This window comes from Salvelinus alpinus, chromosome 1 (assembly GCF_045679555.1).
Source record: "Salvelinus alpinus chromosome 1, SLU_Salpinus.1, whole genome shotgun sequence".
NCBI lineage: Eukaryota > Metazoa > Chordata > Actinopteri > Salmoniformes > Salmonidae > Salvelinus > Salvelinus alpinus.
In genome coordinates this window covers 32601398-32625731 of record NC_092086.1, presented here as the reverse complement: position 1 = coordinate 32625731, position 24334 = coordinate 32601398, and the positions used below count along the sequence as shown (strand labels likewise).

At 48.6% G+C, this 24334-nt stretch overlaps 2 protein-coding genes across 3 annotated transcripts in view; both read left to right on the top strand.

Annotated features, from left to right (window-relative positions):
* LOC139574021 (voltage-dependent T-type calcium channel subunit alpha-1H-like) overlaps nt 1-24334 on the top strand; it is a 93887-nt gene that overhangs the window by 2556 nt on the left and 66997 nt on the right. The gene's annotated exons all lie outside the window — the stretch shown is intronic.
* LOC139559398 (uncharacterized) lies at nt 5456-9022 on the top strand. The gene is made up of 2 exons (XM_071375437.1): nt 5456-5591; nt 8301-9022. The coding sequence occupies exons 1-2, from the start codon at nt 5456-5458 to the stop codon at nt 9020-9022; spliced, it is 858 nt and encodes a 285-aa protein (XP_071231538.1).

Here is a 24334-nt window from a genome sequence, read left to right as displayed (position 1 = left end):
AGCAATCAGCGCACGAGGGATACCAGCTGTTCTAACGTTCCATCAAGAGCGACACCCCCGCATTATCGGATATGCCTCCCTGTTCCCCGTTTCCCGGTCCGACCTAAAGTTCAGATGTCCATCTCCGGCCGCCGTGTCTGATATTATCGGTCTGACTGGCCGCCAACGGTCCAGCTCGCGTTCCTCCTCTGGCTAAAAATGATGTGTCTCACCACAGACAAAGCATCCACACAACACAACAGCCGTCATGGCAAGCAACACTTGATACAGGCCTATATGGCTCGTTATTGATGTGTAGATTTTCTCACCCCTATAATGGGATTTTCTCACCCCTTTTCTCACCCCTATAACGATGAGCAGCAGGTGCTGGATTGAACTTTAAAACTGAAAGGAATCATCGATTCAGTTGCACTTTAGCTGGATTTGACATATCATGTTGATGGGGATGTCAACGATATAGATGATGAGGATTAGATTTTTCAATGAATTTCAATGTTAAAATTTAACACTAAATTGCTGTTCAGAGCGGTTGGGTTAAGTGCGGAAGACACATTTCAGTTGAATGCATTCAGTTGTACAACTGACTAGGTATCCCCCTTTCCCTATTTAGGCTATTTGACAGAAAGCATGCATCTATAACAGCAATGCTTTCAAACAGACTTTGAGATATACTCTTATTATCCTAGTTCAGGGCTCATATACATAAAGCTTCTTACAGTATAGGGGTGCTGATCTAGGATCAGTTTAGCCTTTTAGATTATAATGAATGGACATGGGGACCCGATCCTAGATCAGCACTCCTACTCTGAGACATGAATACGGGCCCTGGTCTCCTATAGACCTATTCTAGTGAATGAGAATAACCCCAGTCCTCACATCCTGACCTAGAATAACAAAAGGTGTACTGGGTCAGCACTCAAAAAGATGTTGCATAAAGCTTACTTCATTTTCAGATTTTTGTTTCATTTTCACTGCATCAGGGATAGCGTACACAGACGTTTCGGCTTTGCAGCCTTCTACAGTTTGTAGGTACAATTTTCTTTGAATTAAAAACAGCATTTATAGGGAACAACCGATGAGCAGCAGGTGTTTCTAATCAGGGTTGCCACTCATCTGCTAATCAGAGATGGCTTTCCTGGTCTAACTATATACAAGTTAGCCACACTGAGCCTGTGTCTCAGTGGGCGGGTTTTACCCAGCAGCCAAGCTTCTGAGAGAGTGTGATGGTCCCCTTTTGACCTAGAATAACCCCAGACCTCACAGCTTGACCTAGGCTGTGCTCTATAAGGCCTGCGTATAATAAAGGGTCTAGGAGGCAGGCTGACGCAGGGTGTAATTGTGTTACCTGAACTCTGACCCCTAAAGCAAACACTAAATAAGCCCAATGACTGATAGCTGTCCTGTAGGGCCCCAGAGGTGTGTGTGTGTCCCTTACAGGAAAATCACATTGTTACATGATATTTGAAGTGAAAACGTGTGAAAACGTGTTTTTGGAACACTTCGCGTGTTCACATGTGAAATTCATGTTTTTTTTATTCATAAGTGTAAGTGTGTCTGTGCCTGGCCTTGATGTGTGCGTTGTTTAAAAGTGCAGTTTTGTCAATATTATTTTATGAATCAGCCTATATTAACTTTCTGAATGGGAAGTCTCACCTCAGGCTGGTGTTACACAATGCAACTGGCAGGCAATCGTAGTGTTAAGCATTGAATATAGCATGTGTGATTGTTTCCATTCCTATATGCCATTGTATTGTTATGTTCGGATAGCAATGGGGCACTATTTGAAAGGAAGTGGACAAGTAACACATTAAGGAAAGTGAGAGGAGGAAACAGTATAGTGCTTAGAATGATCATTGTTTATCTGTTTTATACACACACACACCATGCACGCACGCACGCACGCACGCACACACACACACACACACACACACACACACACACACACACACACACACACACACACACACACACACACACACACACACACACACACACACACACACGCACGCACACACACACACACACACACACACACACACACACACACACACACACACACACACACACACACACACACACACACACACACACACACACACACACACACACACACACACACACACACACATGTTACAACTGGTCCTCTGCAGATAGTCTTGTTTGTATATGACCCCAAACTGGCTGTGTCTCCACAGTGGGATAAGTCATAATGCTCTGCTCTACAGGGGACCAGACAGGGCATTTGGACTGCTTTGTGCAGTTCACTCACAATAGACTAAAAGTGATGGTGGCTGGCACTGTCAGAGAGGGAGAGAGAGGGAAAAGGAGGGATGAAGGGAGGGAGAGAAATGGATGGATGGAAAGAAAGGGAGAGAGGCGAGGGATGGAAGGAGGAAAATGTAGGGAGGGAGAGAGGATGGGATTGAAGGAGGGATATGGGGAAGAGATTGAGAAAGAGAGGGAGGGAGAAAGAGGGATGGAAGGAGGAAAATGTAGGGAGGGAGAGAGGATGGGATTGAAGGAGGGATATGGGGAAGAGATTGAGAAAGAGAGGGAGGGAGAAAGAGGGATGGAAGAGCGGATTGAATGAGACATAAGGGGGAGAGGGAGAGGGAGAAAAAGAGGTGGAAGGTTAGGGAGGAAGTAAGAAATACAGGGAGAGAGAGATGGAGTGGTGGCGGCTGCAGCAGGGGAAATGCTACTGATTTACTCAGTTAAACGAAACACTCTGCTTCTGGAGAGAGAGGGTAGGCCAGAGAGAGACTTGACAGAGCCCTGTGAAGGCAAAGATTGAGCGTGCATACAATGAGAGAACCATGGAGACGGCGAGGAAGGGAGGGAGGGAGAGAGAGAGAGAGAGGCTCTGAGGCACCGCGGAGGCAGCTGTCGATATTATGTGATGGAGAACAAAGCAAAGGGAAATATTGTGACGAGTGGAGGAGGAGAGAGAGGGAGGAGGGAGAACGACAGAGAGAGAATAATATACAGAGAGGGAGAGAGAATGACACAGAGGAAGAGAGAGGGTGAAGAAGAGGTAACTGAGGAGCTAGCTAGAGGACTCCACCAGTCCTCCAGAGCTGGGAGGGAGAGGCTGAGGTGGGAGTATTAGAGGCCATGGAAGGGGCCTCTGTGTCCAGCCAGGTGTCCTTACAGCCCCTTACCATCCAGTCTCCTCTCCTGGAAGAAACATGACTCACTCACAATCTACCACCAGGCTAAGCTGCTGAGTCACGACCAGTGTGTATGTAAGTGTGAGTGTGAGTGTGAGTGTGTGTGTGTGGGGGGGGGTGGGGGGTAGCCCGTGGTTAATCTAATGTTGGTGTTAATGGACTGTATCATACGGCTGGAAGGCTAAACAGAACAGTATGAGTGAGTGTGTCTTCTGACTCGTCTCTCCATCAAGGCCAGATGCTATTAGACGACGTGCTACAGTAGTTTAGTGCAACGGAATGCTGTTCTTGTGTTGCAGACCAGCATGGCTTCATACTTTCTTTCAAGTACTTTAAGCATTTGCTTTAACCTGCCTGGAGTCCAACAAGGGCAGGTGTGGAGTTTGGCTTTAAGTCCAACATGGGCAGGTGTGGAGTTTGGCTTTAAGTCCAACAAGGGCAGGTGGGGAGTTTGGCTTTAAGTCCAACATGGGCAGGTGTGGAGTTTGGCTTTAAGTCCAACAAGGGCAGGTGGGGAGTTTGGCTTTAAGTCCAACAAGGGGAGGTGTGGAGTTTGGCTTTAACCTGCCTGGAGTCCAACAAGGGCAGGTGGGGAGTTTGGCTTTAACCTGCCTGGAGTCCAACAAGGGCAGGTGTGGAGTTTGTCTTTAACCTGCCTGGAGTACAACAAGGGCAGGTGGGGAGTTTGGCTTTAAGTCCAACATGGGCAGGTGTGGAGTTTGGCTTTAAGTCCAACAAGGGCAGGTGGGGAGTTTGGCTTTAAGTCCAACAAGGGCAGGTGTGGAGTTTGGCTTTAACCTGCCTGGAGTCCAACATGGGCAGGTGTGGAGGTTGGCTTCAGCCTGCCTGGAGTCCAACAAGGGCAGGTGTGGAGTTTGGCTTTAACCTGCCTGGAGTCCAACAAGGACAGGTGTGGAGTTTGGCTTCAGCCTGCCTGGAGTCCAACAAGGGCAGGAGTGGAGTTTGGCTTTAACCTGCCTGGAGTCCAACAAGGGCAGGTGTGGAGTTTGGCTTTAGCCTGCCTAGAGTCCAACAAGGGCAGGTGTGGAGTTTGGCTTTAACCTGCCTGGAGTCCAACATGGGCAGGTGTGGAGGTTGGCTTTAACCTGCCTGGAGTCCAACAAGGGCAGGTGTGGAGTTTGGCTTTAACCTGCCTGGAGTCCAACAAGGGCAGGTGTGGAGTTTGGCTTTAACCTGCCTGGAGTCCAACATGGGCAGGTGTGGAGGTTGGCTTCAGCCTGCCTGGAGTCCAACAAGGGCAGGTGTGGAGTTTGGCTTTAACCTGCCTGGAGTCCAACATGGGCAGGTGTGGAGGTTGACTACTACTATGTTGGTTTCAGGTACCAGACCAGCTGTAGTATTTGAAATGATACACAGGTCTGTTGGGTTGTACAATGAATAACGGCAGAATTTTCTGACAATTCTGCAATTAATTACATTTCACAAAATACTTGAATGCAACAGATTTGCCTAGTTAAACAAAGGTTTAAATATATATATTTTTAAACCAGATGTCATATCTCACAATGAGGATATGTGAGATAACTGATTGTAGCGTAGCAGCATAGATATCAGTCACACATCTCTTCCCCTGACACTGCGTGTGTGTCAGTGTGTCTGTGTGTGTCACCGTGTGTGCGTCACCTCTCCCCCCTCTCTGTCACCTCCTCTGGTCATAATGGCCTGTTTGTCTACTCTAGTCATCATAATTCCCGATATTTACCCCCACTCCTCTGCTCTCTGTGTGGTTCCCAGCGCTCACAGGGATTATTACCCAGGTGTTATCACACAGAGTGCTCAGGTGTGTGTTGTAGATAATCCCTATTGACATCCTACTGTGTTGGTTCTGACTACCTGTCAAGGTACTGCCAACATAATGATATGTATATCTAACACACTGTAGGAGGGCTGGTACAGGGCTGCTGTGGACTCTGTTTACTGTAGTCTTTGTGTTATGTTGCCCTGTTATGGCTTACTCTCGCTTCTTCTTGCTGCTTTTAAGCCCTATTGTAGCCCAGAATTCTAATTTCCTGACAAGGAGGCACAATCAATGTGATATTCTGAATACAATATAAAGTATTCAGGAGATATGACCCATGCAGGGAATTAAATCAGGAACTCGGTGCTTCTAAGTACCATGGATTTGGTTTAAGTCCAGTTAAACTCAGCGGTATGGCACCAGCGGTATCTCCTCACTGGTGCTGTGACACCAACAGGTTGACTGACACCAGAACATCTGGTGTCAGTTTAGATGGCTCACTGAACGTGACTGCAGTGTCATAGAGATGGAACAGGGTCCCATGGTGGTGACAGTGCTGACAGGTGACAAGACAGCTGTGAGAAATGTCATCATATCACATTGGCCTGGGAGACACAGTGCCGACACAGAGAGCATGCCAGAGGGAAAGCCAACTGTGTCAGGTGCAGCCTTTATAAAAAGTGGACAGCTTAGTTTTACACCGGGAATATAACATTTTTATTTAAACAAAACATTTTATTTATCTACCTGTAAGTCACGTTGGATAAAGAGTGTGCTAAATTATTATGTTACAGCTGTACAGTGTGTGTGTGTGTGTGTGCTGCGTGTGTTTGCGGTTTGTGTGTGTGCTGCGTGTGTTTGCGGTGTGTATGTGTGCTGCGTGTGTTTGCAGTGTGTATGTGTGATGCGTGTGTTTGCAGTGTGTGTGCTGTATGTGTGTGTGCTGTATGTGTGCTGCGTGTGTGTGTGTGTGTGTGTTGCTTGTGTGTGTGTGTGCCGCTTGTGTTTGCGGTGTGTGTGTGTGTGGGTGCACTATGTGTGTGCTGCGTGTGCGTGTGCTGCGTATGTGTGTGTGTGTGTGTGTGTGGGTGAACAAGCTAGTCTATCAGTATGTATTTTTTGTTCGCTGCAGCCTCCCTCCCTTACCGATGTCAGGACTAGGGAACTCTTTAGTGTACTGGGTGAGTGTGTGAAATGGATCATTACACACACACACACACACACACACACACACACGCACAAACATACACACACACACACACACACACACACACACACACACACACACACACACACACACACACACACACACACACACACACACACACACACACACACACACACACACACACACACACACACACAGATAGACACACACACAAACACTGCACCAGGTGATTGTGAGTGTTGCTTGTAAATTAAAGGCTGATACCAGGGGGATGGAGGAGAGGAGGGAGGGAAGGTAGGAGGAGGACAGGAGGGAGAGAAGGGGGAAGAGGAGAAGAGAGGAGGGAGGAGGAGGAGAGGAGGGAGAGAAGGGGGAAGAGGAGAGGAGGGAGAGAAGGGGGAAGAGGAGAAGAGAGGAGGGAGGAGGAGAGGAGAGGAGGGAGAGAAGGGGGGAAGAGGAGAGGAGGGAGAGAAGGGGGAAGAGGAGAGGAGAGGAGGGTAGAAGAGGAGAGGAGAGAAGGGGGGAAGGGGAGAGGAGGGAGAGAAGGGGGGAGGAGGACAGGAGAGGAGGGAGAGAAGGGGGGAGGAGGACAGGAGAGGAGAGAGAGAAGGGGGGAAGAGGAGATGAGAGGTGGGAGAGAAGGGGGGAGGGGGACAGGAGAGGAGGGAGGGAGAGAAGGGGGGAGGAGGAGAGGAGAGGAGGGAGAGATGGGAGGAGAGGAGGGAGGGAAGGGGGGAAGAGGAGAGGAGGGAGAGAAGGGGGGAGGAGGAGAGGAGAGGAGGGAGAGAAGGGGGGAAGAGGAGAGGAGAGGAGAGGAGGGAGAGAAGGGGGGAGGAGGAGAGGAGGGAGAGAAGGGGGAAGAGGAGAGGAGGGAGAGAAGGGGCAAAGAGGTGAAGAGAAGAAGTGTATGTAAAACAAAACGGTCTCTGGCTCAAAGCCAGTTGCACTCAGACTCTCTCTGTCTGCCTCTGTCTCTCTCTGTCTGCCTCTGTCTCTGTCTCGCTCTGTCTCTGTCTCTCTCTGTCTGCCTCTCTGTCTCTCTCTGTGTCTCCCTGTCTGCCCCTGTCTGCCCTTGTCTCTCTCTCTGTCTCTATCTCTCTCTGTCTCTCTCTGTCTGCCTCTGTCTCTGTCTGCCTCTATCTGCCTCTGTCTGTCTTTCTCTCGCTGTCTCTCTCTGTCTCTGCCTCTGTTTGCCTCTGTCTCTCTGTCTCTCTCTGTCTCTCTCTGCCTCTGTCTGTCTCTGTCTGTCTCTGTCTGCCTCTGTCTATTTGTCTCTCTCTGTCTGCCTCTGTGTCTCTGTCTGCCTCTGTCTCTCTCTGTCTGCCTCTGTCTGCCTCTGTCACGGTCTCTCTCTCTGTCTCTGTCTCTGACTCGCTGTCTCTGTCTCTGACTCTATGTCTCTCTCTCTGTATCTCTGTCTATCTGTCTCCCTGTGTCTCTGTGTCTCTGGGTCTGTCTCCAACTCCAACTCCATCTCTGCCTCTGTCTTTCTCTCTGTCTTCGTCTCTGTCCAGGTTTGTCCCAATACTCTTACTGGACTTCTTTTCTCCTCTCCTTAACTTAATTACTGCAAAGCCAGGTGATCTCTCACAAAGCCAGGTGATCTCTCACAAAGCCAGGTGATCTCTCACAAAGCCAGATGATCTCTCACAAAGCCAGGTGATCTCTCACAAAGCCAGGTGATCTCTCACAAAGCCAGGTGATCTCTCACAAAGCCAGGTGATCTCTCACAAAGCCAGGTGATCTCTCACAAAGCCAGGTGATCTCTCACAAAGCCAGGTCATCTCTCACAAAGCCAGGTCATCTCTCACAAAGCCAGGTGATCTCTCACAAAGCCAGGTCATCTCTCACTGACAGGTAGATAGACACCTGACCTGCAGTGTCCTAATACTCTTTTGGACTCCTTTTATTGCCTCCTTTACTTTTACAACTGCTAAGCTGGGGATCTAGCTGATTGGTAGATAGATGCCTGCAGTGTCCTATTACTCTCACAGGACTCCTTTCCTCATCTCTTTTCCTCCATAACTCAACCTTCCTTATCTCCTTCACTTCAAGACTACAGTACAAAGCCAACTACTCTCTGACTGTGTCTTTTTCTTGACTGGTCCCAATGCCCTGATGTGCTTCCTTTCCTTAGTGATTGGTGACAGATGAAATGAATGTAAAAAGTGTACTGTACTCAACTGTGCTTTCCACTATCAAGCCCCAGGAACATTACCACGCATTCCTCTTTACCCCCGCTCCCCTCTTTACCCCCGCTCCCCTCTTTACCCCCGCTCCCCTCTTTACCCCCGCTCCCCTCTTTACCCCCGCTCCCCTCTTTACCCCCGCTCCCCTCTTTACCCCCGCTCCCCTCTTTACCCCCGTTCCCCTCTTTACCCCGCTCCCCTCTTTACCCCCGCTCCCCTCTTTACCCCCGCTCCCCTCTTTACCCCCGCTCCCCTCTTTACCCCCGCTCCCCTCTTTACCCCCGTTCCCCTCTTTACCCCGCTCCCCTCTTTACCCCCGCTCCCCTCTTTACCCCCGCTCCCCTCTTTACCCCCGCTCCCCTCTTTACCCCCGTTCCCCTCTTTACCCCGCTCCCCTCTTTACCCCCGCTCCCCTCTTTACCCCCGCTCCCCTCTTTACCCCCGCTCCCCTCTTTACCCCCGCTCCCCTCTTTACCCCCGTTCCCCTCTTTACCCCGCTCCCCTCTTTACCCCCGCTCCCCTCTTTACCCCCGCTCCCCTCTTTACCCCCGCTCCCCTCTTTACCCCCGCTCCCCTCTTTACCCCCGTTCCCCTCTTTACCCCGCTCCCCTCTTTACCCCCGCTCCCCTCTTTACCCCCGCTCCCCTCTTTACCCCCGCTCCGCTCTTTACCCCCGCTCCCCTCTTTACCCCCGCTCCCCTCTTTACCCCCGCTCCCCTCTTTCCCTCCCGCCTGATCTCTCCTTTCTTGCCCTGTGCTGCTTTTGTCCCTTATGGGTACCCTTACAAGCTGTGTCTGTCCTTCGAGCTTCCTAGAGACTGCCAGTCACATGATTTACCCTTAGATTCTCACACACACACATACCCACTCAGTCAGATCCCGAGCCTCAGTGAGAGAAGGGAGAGACAGTGATGTCATGTCCAGAGTCCGGCAGATGTATAGCCCGGGTCTCTGGCTGTTGTAAATGTCAGCTCTCTGTCTGCAGCCGGAGCTGATTGATCACAGTACAGGGAGATTGTCTGTCTGTCTGTCTAGAGAGGACAGACAGACAGACCTGACAGACACCACATGCCACAGATGGACTGGGTCAGCATGTACTGTATGTATGGGCAGTTCTGCTGCTGTTGTTTTAAGAACCTGTTTGGAATTCACTAATACATCTAACTGATGTGTTCGGGAATGTGTAACTATATGCTCATTGGTAATAATGAGTAAATTAAGATTTGTGTATATATATTTAAAAATGGACTTAATCCTAACCTATCCGTTTTTAATAACATTCTATGTCTTGTCCCATTGGGTTCCAGTGGTTAATAGGTAATAATGACTGACAGGCCTGTCATGTCACTGACATGTCAGTAGGACATAAAAACGCATTAGACTACAGAAGACTGAAGCCTGCAACAACATGAGAGATGACTCTTCAGCCTGCATCTTAAATGGAACCCTATATAGTGTACTACTTTTGACCAGAACCCATAGGGAAACCCATAGGGAAACCCATTGGGCTCTGGTCAAAAGAAGTACACTGTATGGAATAGGGTGCCATTTGGGACACAGCCCCTGTGAATAATCAGAGGAGCCCTAGAGGACTTGTGCCATCAGTTGAACAGAATATGGAGTTGGAAAGTAGAGCGGTTTGGAGGGTAAACACACAGAGTGGATGTGGATAGATGATTTAGATTGATACGGTAGGTGGAGTTAGTCTCTAGGCCCCTCACTCTCAACTCTGGACCTGGAAGCCAGTTCCAACACGTTTTGTCATTGTTGCCCTGCAATCAGAGACTGATTTAGACCTGGGACACCAGGTGGGGGATTCCCCTCTAATCAGAGACTGATTTAGACCTGGGACACCAGGTGGGTGCAGGTGGGTGCAATGAATGATCAGGTAGAACAGAAAAGCAGCAGGCTCTGGACATTGTAGGGTAGGAGTTGAGTAGTCCTGCTCTAGGGGAACACTGATGGACAGTTTTAGGCCATGGATACCGGATACATCTCCAGGACAGATGCCAGTTTGAGCATCATAATGAGTACTGGTGATGAGTACTACTAGTGGTCGACACTTCTGAGGGCTGTGTGTGTGTGTGTGTGTGTGTGTGTGTGTGTGTGTGTGTGTGTGTGTCCTCTGTGTGGTTGTGTGTGTTTCCTCTGTGTGGGTGTGTGTGTGTGTCCTCCATAGTGTAGTACTGTGATGTATCACAGGGCCAGTCCCAGGGCTGAGTGTGTTGGGACAGCGTGTTGTTGATGGGGCTGTGTGTGGAGATGAACATACTTTGTTTCCCCACACGGTCATAACACAAGACTCAGGACACACCCCAAAGATGACCCATCACTATGATTCAGAGCTTCTGCTCGGGGTTGAGCGTGGACAGGACACACACACACACACACACACAACCAGTGTTGGGGCGTAGAATCTGCTGATACACTAAAGACGGGCTGTTCTGCTCACCCTCAAGGACTCCAGTCATTTAATTCCCTCAGGCCAAGTCTCTCAATTTCACCCTTTTAATAGGGTGTGTGTGTGTGTGCACAATAAAGTGTGTGCACACACACACACACACACACACACACACACACACACACACACACACACACACACACACACACACACACACACACACACACACACACACACACACACACACACCTCATTATGATGTCTCCACAGGTCGTTGCTTGTTGCTCAGTAGCAGGATTGTGCTGCTCTAATAAAACATTTTCTATTCTGGCCTTCCATGCCTCATTTACTAATCAATTCCTCTGTTGTTTTACAAATTCAATTATAGAGTTCTCTCCTCTTTTATTTTATCCTCACCTCTTCTCTCTCCTCTTTTATCCTCTCCTCTCCTCTTTTATCCTCTCCTCTTTTATCCTCTCCTCTCCTCTTTTATCCTCTCCTATCCTCCCCTCTCCTCTTTTATCCTCTCCTCCGCTCTTTTATCCTCTCCTCGTATCCTCTCCTCTCCTCGCCTCTTGTCTTTTATCCTCTCCTCTGCTCTTTTATCCTCTCCTCTTATCCTCTCCTATCCTCCCCTCTCGTCTTTTATCCTCTCCTCTCCTCTTTTATCCTCTCCTCTTTTATCCTCTCCTCTCCTCTTTTATCCTCTCCTCTTTTATCCTCTCCTCTCCTCTTTTATCCTCTCCTATCCTCCCCTCTCCTCTTTTATCCTCTCCTCTGCTCTTTTATCCTCTCCTCTTATCCTCTCCTCTCCTCGCCTCTTGTCTTTTATCCTCTCCTCTGCTCTTTTATCCTCTCCTCTTATCCTCTCCTCTCCTCTTTTATCCTCTCCTATCCTCCCCTCTCCTCTTTTATCCTCTCCTCTGCTCTTTTATCCTCTCCTCGTATCCTCTCCTCTCCTCGCCTCTTGTCTTTTATCCTCTCCTCTGCTCTTTTATCCTCTCCTCTTATCCTCTCCTATCCTCCCCTCTCGTCTTTTATCCTCTCCTCTGCTCTTTTATCCTCTCCTTTTATCCTCTCCTATCCTCCCCTCTCGTCTTTTATCCTCTCCTCTGCTCTTTTATCCTCTCCTCTTATCCTCTCCTCTCCTCGCCTCTCGTCTTTTATCCTCTCCTCTCTCCTCTTTTATCCTCTCCTCTTTTATCCTCTCCTCTCTCCTCTTTTATCCTCTCTTTTATTCTAACCTCTCTCCTCTTTTATCATCTCCTCTCTCCTCTTTTATCCTCTCCTCGCCTTTCCTCTCCCCATAGGGCTCTGGTCAAAGTGCACTATATTGTGAATACCTGTCACGTTCCTGACCTTATTTTTCCTTTGTTTAACTTTGTTTAGTTGGTCAGGACGTGAGCTGGGTGGGTAGTCTATGTTTTGTGTTTCTATGTTGGGGTTAATGTGTTGCCTGATATGGTTCTCAATTAGAGTCAGGTGTTTGACGTTTCCTCTGATTGAGAACCATATTAAGGTAGGGTGTTCTCACTGTTTGTTTGTGGGTGGTTGTCTTCCGTGTCTGTGTATGTCGCACCACACGGGACTGTTTCGTTATCGTTTGTTTGTAGTCTATACCTGTTCGTGCGTTCTTCGTTATATGTAAGTTCTCAAGTCCAGGTCTGTCTACATCGTTTATTTGTTTTGTATTTCTCTAGTGTTATTCGTGTTTCGTCGTTTTCATTTAATAAATTATGTCTACCTTCAACGCTGCGCTTTGGTCCAATCCCTACTCCCCCTCCTCTTCAGACGAAGAGGAGGAGAACGACCGTTACAATACCTAGTCATTTTGGACGCAACCTAACACTCTGAAAAAGAGGCCTGAATTTCCACCATGGATGTGTTTTTCTCTATGTATAAAATAATGGTCAGAGCGTGTCCATATAGAAGTATATCAGAGAGACCATGTCAAGAACTTGACATGTCAAGTTCCCAACTTTTCTCCAGTTGATACTGTTGAGCCTACTACTGCACTGTTGGTTGTCAATATCACATTGAGAATAGATGAAGTCAATTGGCATAGCCTTGGTGTGTTGTTGCTGTTCATTTATCAATTGGTAGAGAGAGAAAACCTCACTCGACAGAGTGTGAGAGAGAGAGAGAGAGAGAGAGAGAGAGAGAGAGAGAGAGAGAGAGAGAGAGAGAGAGAGAGAGAGAGAGAGAGAGAGAGAGAGAGAGAGAGAGAGAGAGAGAGAGAGAGAGAAAGAGAGGGAGAGAGAGAGAGAGAGAGAGAGAGAGAGAGAGAGAGAGAGAGAGAGAGAGAGAGAGAGAGAGAGAGAGAGAGAGAGAGAGAGACACAGAGAGAGAGAGACACAGAGAGACAGAGACACAGAGACACAGAGACACAGAGAGACAGAGAGACAGAGAGACAGAGAGACACAGAGAACACCTCAATAGAGAGAGTTGGAGAGAAAGAGGGAGAGCAAAAGAGAGAGCACTTCTCACTCGAGAGAAAATGTAGAGAGACCGACAAGGTAGAGAGACCGAGAAGGGAGAGAGAGCGCTCCTCATTCACCCTGGGGCAGAGGCTTTGGCTGTGATGTCTGCACTGTTTCCAACTGTGATGATAACCAGATACCATCTGTCACTACAGAAACACTGATAAAAAGAGGGCGATAGAGAGATAGATAGAACAATTGGTATTGACTAGAGCGCTATATTTGAACAGATAAAGATGGAACCCGAGCCATTTGTCCAAATATGTCACAACTGTCATTGTATTACTCTCCATTCCCATTAGTTATCAAAACGTGTCATCCATTCCTCCTCTCAACCATTGATCAGTCCCTACGTCAGGGGTGTGAAACTCATTTTACCGGAGGGCAGCATTCATTCTTCAATGAGGTCCAGAGGGCCGCACTGAAAATTGGTTATATTTCTTCGCCGGCAAATTATATCCATAGTTTTTTGAATTTTCAATGCTCCCTGACTGTCTATTTTGAATTTATGAGATTATTAACGAGCTGAACAGTCAAGAATGAATGTATATAAACTCAGAAAAAAAGAAACATCCTCTCACTGTCAACGGTGTTTATTTTCAGCAAACTTAACATGTGTAAATATTTGTATGAACATAACAAGATTCAACAACTGAGACATAAACTGAACAAGTTCCACAGACATGTGACTAACAGAAACGGAATAATGTGTTCCTGAACAAAGGGGGGGGTCAAAATCAAAAGTAACAGTCAGTATCTGGTGTGGCCGCCAGCTGCATTAAGTACTGCAGTGCATCTCCTCCTCATGGACTGCACCAGATTTGCCAGTTCTTGCTGTGAGATGTTACCGCACTCTTCCACCAAGGCATCTGCACGTTCCCGGACATTTCTGGGGGGACTGACCCTAGCCCTCACCCTCCGATCCAACAGGTCACAGATGTGCTCGATGGGATTGAGATCCGGGCTCTTCGCTGGCCATGGCAGAACACTGACATTCCTGTCTGCAGGAAATCACGCACAGGACGAGCAGTATGGCTGGTGGAATTGTCATGCTGGAGGGTCATGTCAGGATGAGCCTGCAGGAAGGGTACCACATGAGGGAGGAGGATGTCTTCCCTGTAACGCACAGCGTTGAGATTGCCTGCAATGACAACAAGCTCAGTCCGATGATGCTGTGACACACCGCCCCAGACCATGACGGACCCTCCACCTCCAAGTCGATCCCGCTCCAGAGTACAGGCCTCGGTGTAACGTTCATTCCTTCGACGATAAACGCGAATCCGACCATTACCCCTGGTGAGACAAAACCGTGACTCGTCAGTGAAGAGCACTTTTTGCCAGTCATGTCTTGTCTAGCGACGGTGGGTTTGTGCCCATAGGCAACGTTGTTGCCTGTGATGTCTGGTGAGGACCTGCCTTACAACAGGCCTACAAGCCCTCAGTCCAGCCTCTCTCAGCCTATTGCGGACAGTCTGAGCACTGATGGAGAGATTGTGCGTTCCTGGTGTTATGCGGGCAGTTGTCGTTGCCATCCTGTACCTGTCCCGCAGGTGTGATGTTCGGATGTACCGATCCTGTGCAGGTGTTGTTACACGTTGTCTGCCACTGCGAGGACGATCGGCTGTCCGTCCTGTCTCCCTGTAGCTCTGTCTTAGGCTTCTCACAGTACAGACATTGCAATTCATTGCCCTGGCCACATCTGCAGTCCTCATGTCTCCTTGTAGCATGCCTAAGGCACGTTCACGCAGATGAGCAGGGACCCTGGGCATCTTTCTTTTGGTGTTTTTCAGAGTCAGTAGAAAGGCCTCTTTAGTGTCCTAAGTTTTCATAACTGTGACCTTAATTGCCTACCGTCTGTAAGCTGTTAGTGTCTTAACGACCATTTCACAGGTACATGTTCATTATTTGTTTATGGTTCATTGAACAAGCATGGGAAGCAGTGTTTAAACAATTTACGATCTGTGAAGTTTTAGTTGTTGTTGCTGGGTTGGATCCCCGAATGTTTGACACCCCTGCTCTCGATGAAAATGGACTAATACAACACTGCAAGCAGCTTACAGTTCCACTGATGTGTGTAGCCTTGTTGTCATTTCACATGGAGAATGAACATCATAAAGGGCAGTAATATTAATAATAGCTATAACAGGCAATTAGGGAAACATTGTGATTTGTTGTCATCAGAGAGCCATGGTTAAATAGACCAGAACAGGGTTTCTATTTGTGACGATGTTACAACCCCTAGGGATGGAACACCCAATGGATGGAAACACACATTCACACACACCAATGGCATATGCTTCCTGTGTTTGTGTTTGTGCACGTCTTCTTGATAGCACTCTCTTCACCAACAAAGCGCCACAGCATCAATATTTACCCAGCAGCAGAACCCCCCTGTGTCACAGGATAAGCAGCCCCTTCACTATGGTGCGCTGCAGCTTTCTGGAACAAACCACTCCGCCAAGACAGGGTTGCTTTAATGCACTACTGAAAAACAGAACAAACATTGTTGGGGTATTCTAACAGCATGCGTTTGGTAAAGTGTCCTTGAAGGGGCAAGCAGCAGTCGCTACATACAGTGGGGAGAACAAGTATTTGATACACTGCCGATTTTGCAGGTTTTCCTACTTACAAAGCATGTAGAGGTCTGTAATTTTTATCATAGGTACACTTCAACTGTGGGAGACGGAATCTAAAACAAAAATCCAGAAAATCACATTGTATGATTTTTAAGTAATTAATTTGCATTTTATTGCGTGACATAAGTATTTGATACATCAGAAAAGCAGAACTTAATATTTGGTACAGAAACCTTTGTTTGCAATTACAAAGATCATACGTTTCCTGTAGTTATTGACCAGGTTTGCACACACTGCAGCAGGGATTTTGGCCTACTCCTCCATACATACCTTCTCCAGATCCTTCATGTTTCGGGGCTGTCGCTGGGCAATACGGACGTTCAGCTCCCTCCAAAGATTTTCTATTGGGTTCAGGTCTGGAGACTGGCTAGGCCACTCCAGGACCTTGAGATGCTTCTTACGGAGCCACTCCTTAGTTTCCCTGGCTGTGTGTTTCGGGTCGTTGTCATGCTGGAAGATCCAGCCACGACCCATCTTCAATGCTCTTACTGAGGGAAGGAGGTTTTTGGCCAAGATCTCGCGATACATGGCCCCATCCATCCTCCCCTCAATACGGTGCAGTCGTCCTGTCCCCTTTGCAGAAAAGCATCCCCAAAGAATTATGTTTCCACCTCCATGCTTCACGGTTGGGAGGGTGTTCTTGGGGTTGTACTCAACCTTCTTCTTCCTCCAAACACGGCGAGTGGAGTTTAGACCAAAAAGCTCTATTTTTGTCTCATCAGACCACATGACCTTCTCCCATTCCTCCTCTGGATCATCCAGATGGTCATTGGCAAACTTCAGACGGGCCTGGACATGCGCTGGCTTGAGCAGGGGGACCTTGCGTGCGCTGCAGGATTTCAATCCATGACAGCGTAGTGTGTTACTAATGGTTTTCTTTGAGACTGTGGTCCCAGCTCTCTTCATGTCATTGACCAGGTCCTGCCGTGTAGTTCTGGGCTGATCCCTCACCTTCCTTATGATCATTGATGCCCCACGAGGTGAGATCTTGCATGGAGCCCCAGACCGAGGGTGATTGACCGTCATCTTGAACATCTTCCATTTTCGAATAATTGCGCCAACAGTTGTTGCCTTCTCACCAAGCTGCTTGCCTATTGTCCTGTAGCCCATCCCAGCCTTGTGCAGGTCTACAATTTTATCCCTGATGTCCTTACACAGCTCTCTGGTCTTGGCCATTGTGGAGAGATTGGAGTCTGTTTGATTGAGTGTGTGTACAGGTGTCTTTTATACAGGTAACAAGTTCAAACAGGTGCAGTTAATACAGGTAATGAGTGGAGAACAGGAGGGCTTCTAAAAGAAAAACTAACAGGTCTGTGAGAGCCGGAATTCTTACTGGTTGGTAGGTGATCAAATACTTATGTCACGCAATAAAATGCAAATTAATTACTTAAAAATCATACAATGTGATTTTCTGGATTTTTGTTTTAGATTCCGTCTCTCACAGTTGAAGTGTACCTATGATAAAAATTACAGACCTCTACATGCTTTGTAAGTAGGAAAACCTTCAAAATCGGCAGTGTATCAAATACTTGTTCTCCCCACTGTATATTGTTGGACATATAAATGACTATGTACCCAACTTATAAATGCCTCATGTGCTTAGTTCAATTGTCCTACCCCACCAGAACCCAAAATAGAAGCTTGTTTTACTCCAATGTTTGTATACAAAGTAAATGTAAACAAGCACCATATATCCTAACAACATGGTGAAAACTATCATTGTGATGTCATGGATGGGCAGTCTTTGCATCCATAGCTGTGTCTATGAATTTGAGTGGTTACATTTCTCCAGCCCCCCCCCCCCCACCCCCAATCTTTTACTGAGCTGACAGAATTGATTCCATGACTTCCCTTGGCATTTCAGACTGTCCTAACACGACAACTCTGACCATACTGAGGAGAGGTCAACCAATGACTCGATAAAGCCTGATTCGACCGGATTCCTTTGAGATGAGAGAGAGAGAGTCAGAGAGTCAGAGAGAGAGTCAGAGAGAGAGAGAGAGAGAGAGAGAGAGAGAGAGAGAGAGAGAGAGAGAGAGAGAGAGAGAGAGAGAGAGAGAGAGAGAGAGAGAGAGAGAGAGAGAGAGAGAGAGAGAGAGAGAGAGAGAGAGAGAGAGAGAGAGAGAGAGAGAGAGAGAGAGAGAGAGAGAGAGAGAGAGAGTCAGAGGGAGGGAGAGAGAGAGAGAGAGTCAGAGGGAGGGAGAGAGAGAGGGAGAGAGAAAGAGAGAGAGAGAGAGAGAGAGAGAGAGAAGGAGAAAGAGAGAAGGAGCGAGATAGAGAGGGGCAGAGGTAGGGAGAGAGAGAAGGAGCGAGATAGAGAGGGGCAGAGGTAGGGAGAGAGAGAGGGGCAGAGGTAGGGAGAGAGAGAAGGAGCGAGATAGAGAGGGGCAGAGGTAGGGAGAGAGAAGGAGCGAGATAGAGAGGGGCAGAGGTAGGGAGAGAGAGAAGGAGCGAGATAGAGAGGGGCAGAGGTAGGGAGAGAGAGAAGGAGCGAGATAGAGAGGGGCAGAGGTAGGGAGAGAGAGAAGGAGCGAGATAGAGAGGGGCAGAGGTAGGGAGAGAGAGAGAGGGGCAGAGGTAGGGAGAGAGAGAGAGGGGCAGAGGTAGGGAGAGAGAGAGAGAGCATATTTTAAGAACAAACTGTACCATCATATGACCACGCACATCATTGTTAGTGACATGACAAATATCCACAGCATTCAAGCAGCGCCTCATTTGATTCATTTGGACATTGGAAATGCAACAGACTAAGTATGATTGTGTTAGCACAAAACAGCCTTTATTGACCTTTAGACAGAATTAGTTAAGCTAGCAGAACAGACACTAGCGTTTCTGATGTTATTCTGCTTGGCCTTAAATGTGGCTCCTTCTCCAGGAAAATGATTTCCAATCTTTTTAGAACAATGTTTCGAAGTTGACCTGAGAATGTGTGTGTGTGTGTGTGTGTGTGTGTGTGTGTGTGTGTGTGTGTGTGTGTGTGTGTGTGTGTGTGTGTGTGTGTGTGTGTGTGTGTGTGTGTGTGTGTGTGTGTGTGTGTGTGTGTGTGATATTGCGCTGCTGTGTCTGTGTCTGTCCTGAGGTGATGGTAATCAGGGCCCCTGAGCATCTCTCTGGTGTTGTTCTGGGTTATTAGCCAACAGATTGATGAATATTCACTGTTTACCGTCCGCTCTTCTTGAGTGCCATCTAAAAGCTCCTTGTATTTGAATTGCATCACACAGCATACCTACCACTTTCATTGCAATTGTAGGCTTGGAAGAGATCTGTTTTGTTTTGATATATGTATCCAATCAGGTTTATATACTATCAACTCAATCAGCAGGCTGAACAGGCTGTAGGATGGGCTTATGGGACTAATTGATTGTAGGGTGTGTGCTTCTCTGTGTTGTTCAAACCCCAGTAAGTAATGAGATGGAATTGTAGTGAAATGTGTATTTTTAGCTCCTTTGGTTTTTCATTTGTAATAGATGGGATTTGGTGAATTGTTATATTCTCTGCCACTGCTTTTACACTGCTTGCTGCCTAGATAAAGAGAGGGAGAGGGAGGGAACGTTGGGGGTTTGGGAGAGGTTCTTAAGCTTTGGGAGAGAGTGAACGACAGAATGACAGAACGACAGAGGAGCGTGAGTCACACAGCAATAACACAGACAGAGCTGATACCTACTGGGTGACTGGCCTATAGCATAACATGGAGGGAGACAGGGAGGAGAAGGACAGCGAGGGGGAGAATTAGCAGCGTAGGGAGAGAAGGAGAAGGACAGGAAGAGGGAGAATTAGCAGCGTAGGGAGAGAAGGAGAAGGACAGGAAGAGGGAGAATTAGCCGCGTAGGGAGAGAAAGAGGACAGGAAGAGGGAGAGGGAGAATGAGCCATGTAGGGAGAGAAGGAGAAGGACAGGGAGAGGGAGAATTAGCCACGTAGGGAGAGAAAGAGGACAGGAAGAGGGAGAGGGAGAATGAGCTGTGTAGGGAGAGAAAGAGGACAGGGAGAGGGAAAATTAGCCACGTAGGGAGAGAAAGAGGACAGGGAGAGGGAGAATTAGCCACGTAGGGAGAGAAAGAGGACAGGGAGAGGGAGAGGGAGAATGAGCTGTGTAGGGAGAGAAAGAGGACAGGGAGAGGGAGAATTAGCCACGTAGGGAGAGAAAGAGGACAGGAAGAGGGATAATGAGCTGTGTAGGGAGAGAAAGAGGACAGGGAGAGGGAGAATGAGCCATGTAGGGAGAGAAGGAGAAGGACAGGGAGAGGGAGAATTAGCAGCGTAGGGAGAGAAAGAGGACAGGAAGAGGGAGAATGAGCCATGTAGGGAGAGAAAGAGGACAGGAAGAGGGAGAATGAGCCATGTAGGGAGAGAAGGAGAAGGACAGGGAGAGGGAGAATTAGCCACGTAGGGAGAGAAAGAGGACAGGAAGAGGGAGAATTAGCAGCGTAGGGAGAGAAGGAGAAGGACAGGGAGAGGGAGAATGAGCCGTGTAGGGAGAGAAAGAGGACAGGAAGAGGGAGAATGAGCCATGTAGGGAGAGAAAAGGGACAGGGAGAGGGAGAATGAGCCGTGTAGGGAGAGAAAGAGGACAGGGAGAGGGAGAATGAGCCGTGTAGGGAGAGAAAGAGGACAGGGAGAGGGAGAATGAGCCGTGTAGGGAGAGAAAGAGGACAGGGAGAGGGAGAATGAGCTGTGTAGGGAGAGAAAGAGGACAGGGAGAGGGAGAATGAGCCGTGTAGCTAGAGGGAGAAGGGGTAAGAGAGGAACATGACGGAGAGGATGGAGATGGAGAAGAGGCAGGAGAGTGGACAAAGGGAGGGTAGAGGGGGGTATGGAGTTAGGGGGTAGGAGAGTGGACAAATGGAGGGTAGAGGGAGGATATGGAGTTAGGGGCGAGAGAGTGGACAAATGGAGAATAGAGGGGGGTATGGAGTTAGGGGGTAGGAGAGTGGACAAATGGAGGGTAGAGGGGGGATATGGAGTTAGGGGGTAGGAGAGTGGACAAAGGGAGGGTAGAGGGAGGATATGGAGTTAGGGGCGAGAGAGTGGACAAGGAAGGATATGGAGTTAGGAGGCAGCTTAATGAGTATATATGGAGTTAGGAGGCAGGTTAATAACCACTAGGCTACCTGCCACCCCTGGTGCCACCCCAGGGTAGATATGGAGTTAGGAGGCAGGTTAATTAGTATATATGGAGTTAGGAGGCAGGTTAAGGGTAGATATGGAGTTAGGAGGCAGGTTAATAACCACTAGGCTACCTGCCACCCCAGGTGCCACCCCAGGGTAGATATGGAGTTAGGAGGCAGGTCAATAACCACTACGCTACCTGCCACCCCAGGTACCACCCCAGGTGCCACCCCAGGGTAGATATGGAGTTAGGAGGCAGGTTAATAACCACTACGCTACCTGCCACCCCAGGTGCCACCCCAGGGTAGATATGGAGTTAGGAGGCAGGTTAATAACCACTACGCTACCTGCCACCCCAGGTGCCACCCCAGGGTAGATATGGAGTTAGGAGGCAGGTTAATAACCACTACGCTACCTGCCACCCCAGGTACCACCCCAGGGTAGATATGGAGTTAGGAGGCAGGTACCACCCCAGGGTAGATATGGAGTTAGGAGGCAGGTACCACCCCAGGGTAGATATGGAGTTAGGAGGCAGGTACCACCCCAGGGTAGATATGGAGTTAGGAGGCAGGTACCACCCCAGGGTAGATCTGGAGTTAGGAGGCAGGTACCACCCCAGGGTAGATATGGAGTTAGGAGGCAGGTACCACCCCAGGGTAGATATGTAGTTAGGAGGCAGGTACCACCCCAGGGTAGATATGTAGTTAGGAGGCAGGTACCACCCCAGAGTAGATATGGAGTTAGGAGGCAGGTACCACCCCAGGGTAGATATGGAGTTAGGAGGCAGGTACCACCCCAGGGTAGATATGGAGTTAGGAGGCAGGTACCACCCCAGGGTAGATATGGAGTTAGGAGGCAGGTACCACCCCAGGGTAGATATGGAGTTAGGAGGCAGGTACCACCCCAGGGTAGATATGGAGTTAGGAGGCAGGTGCCACCCCAGGGTAGATATGGAGTTAGGAGGCAGGTTAAGGGTATATATGGAGTTAGGAGGCAGGTACCACCCCAGGGTAGATATGGAGTTAGGAGGCAGGTACCACCCAAGGGTAGATATGGAGTTAGGAGGCAGGTACCACCCCAGGGTAGATATGGAGTTAGGAGGCAGGTACCACCCCAGGGTAGATATGGAGTTAGGAGGCAGGTACCACCCCAGTTTAGATATGTAGTTAGGAGGCAGGTACCACCCCAGGGTAGATATGGAGTTAGGAGGCAGGTACCACCCCAGGGTAGATATGGGGTTAGGAGGCAGGTACCACCCCAGGGTAGATATGTAGTTAGGAGGCAGGTACCACCCCAGGGTAGATATGGAGTTAGGAGGCAGGTGCCACCCCAGGGTAGATATGGAGTTAGGAGGCAGGTACCACCCCAGGGTAGATCTGGAGTTAGGAGGCAGGTACCACCCCAGGGTATATATGTAGTTAGGAGGCAGGTACCACCCCAGTTTAGATATGGAGTTAGGAGGCAGGTACCACCCCAGGGTATATATGGAGTTAGGAGGCAGGTACCACCCCAGGGTATATATGGAGTTAGGAGTCAGGTACCACCCCAGGGTAGATATGGAGTTAGGAGGCAGGTGCAGGTTAAGTGGCAGCAGGTCTCTAATATAATTCTTCACATCCTGAATGTTACTAGAAGAGTTTCTCTGAGGAAGGAAAATAGGAGACAGGAGTGGAAACATGTTCAGGTTAGGAAACAGAGGGAAGGAGAGAAAGAAAGACAGGAATAGTGAAATAGGAAGGGAGAGGCAGTGAGATAAAGAGAGAAGCAGTGAGATAAAGAGAGAGGCAGTGAGATAAAGAGAGAGGCAGTGAGATAAACAGAGAGGCAGTGAGATAAAGAGAGAGGCAGTGAGATGAAGAGAGAAGCAGTGAGATAAAGAGAGAAGCAGTGAGATAAAGAGAGAGGCAGTGAGATAAAGAGAGAGGCAGTGAGATGAAGAGAGAGGCAGTGAGATGAAGAGAGAGGCAGTGAGATGAAGAGAGAGGCAGTGAGATGAAGAGAGAGGCAGTGAGATGAAGAGAGAGGCAGTGAGATAAAGAGAGAGGCAGTGAGATGAAGAGAGATGAAGTGAGATAAAGAGAGGCAGTGAGATGAAGAGAGAGGCAGTGAGATGAAGAGAGAGGCAGTGAGATGAAGAGAGAGGCAGTGAGATGAAGAGAGAGGCAGTGAGATAAAGAGAGATGCAGTGAGATGAAGAAAGAAGCAGTGAGATAAAGAGAGGCAGTGAGATGAAGAGAGAAGCAGTGAGATGAAGAGCGAGGCAGTGAGGTGAAGAGAGAGAGGCAGTGAGATGAAGAGAGAGGCAGTGAGATGAAGAGAGAGGCAGTGAGATGAAGAGAGAGGCAGTGAGATAAAGAGAGAGGCAGTGAGATGATGAGCGAGGCAGTGAGATGAAGAGCGAGGCAGTGAGATAAAGAGAGAGGCAGTGAGATAAAGAGAGAGGCAGTGAGATGAAGAGAGAGGCAGTGAGATAAAGAGAGAGGCAGTGAGATAAAGAGAGAGGCAGTGAGATGAAGAGCGAGGCAGTGAGATAAAGAGAGAAGCAGTGAGATAAAGAGAGAGGCAGTGAGATGAAGAGAGAGAGGCAGTGAGATGAAGAGAGAGAGGCAGTGAGATGAAGAGCTAGGCAGTGAGATGAAGAGAGAGAGGCAGTGAGATGAAGAGAGAGAGGCAGTGAGATGAAGAGAGAGAGGCAGTGAGATGAAGAGAGAGGCAGTGAGATGAAGAGAGAGGCAGTGAGAGGCAGTGAGATGAAGAAAGAGGCAGTGAGATGAAGAAAGAGGCAGTGAGATGAAGAAAGAGGCAGTGAGATGAAGAGAGAGGCAGTGAGATGAAGAGAGAGGCAGTGAGATGAAGAGAGAGGCAGTGAGATAAAGAGAGAGGCAGTGAGATGAAGAAAGAGGCAGTGAGATGAAGAAAGAGGCAGTGAGATGAAGAGAGAGGCAGTGAGATGAAGAGAGATGAAGCGAGAGGCAGTGAGATGAAGACAGAGGCAGTGAGATGAAGAAAGAGGCAGTGGAATTAAGAGAGAGGCAGTGAGATGAAGAGAGAGGCAGTGAGATGGCAGTGAGATGAAGACAGAGGCAGTGAGATGAAGAAAGAGGCAGTGAGATGAAGAAAGAGGCAGTGAGATGAAGAAAGAGGCAGTGAGATGAAGAGAGAGGCAGTGAGATGAAGAGAGAGGCAGTGAGATGAAGAGAGGGGCAGTGAGATGAAGAGAGAGGCAGTGAGATAAAGAGAGAGGCAGTGAGATGAAGAGAGAGGCAGTGAGATGAAGAGAGAGGCAGTGAGATGAAGAGAGAGGCAGTGAGAAAAAGAGAGAGGCAGTGAGATGAAGAGAGAGGCAGTGAGATGAAGAAAGAGGCAGTGAGATGAAGAGAGAGGCAGTGAGATGAAGAGAGAGGCAGTGAGATGAAGAGAGAG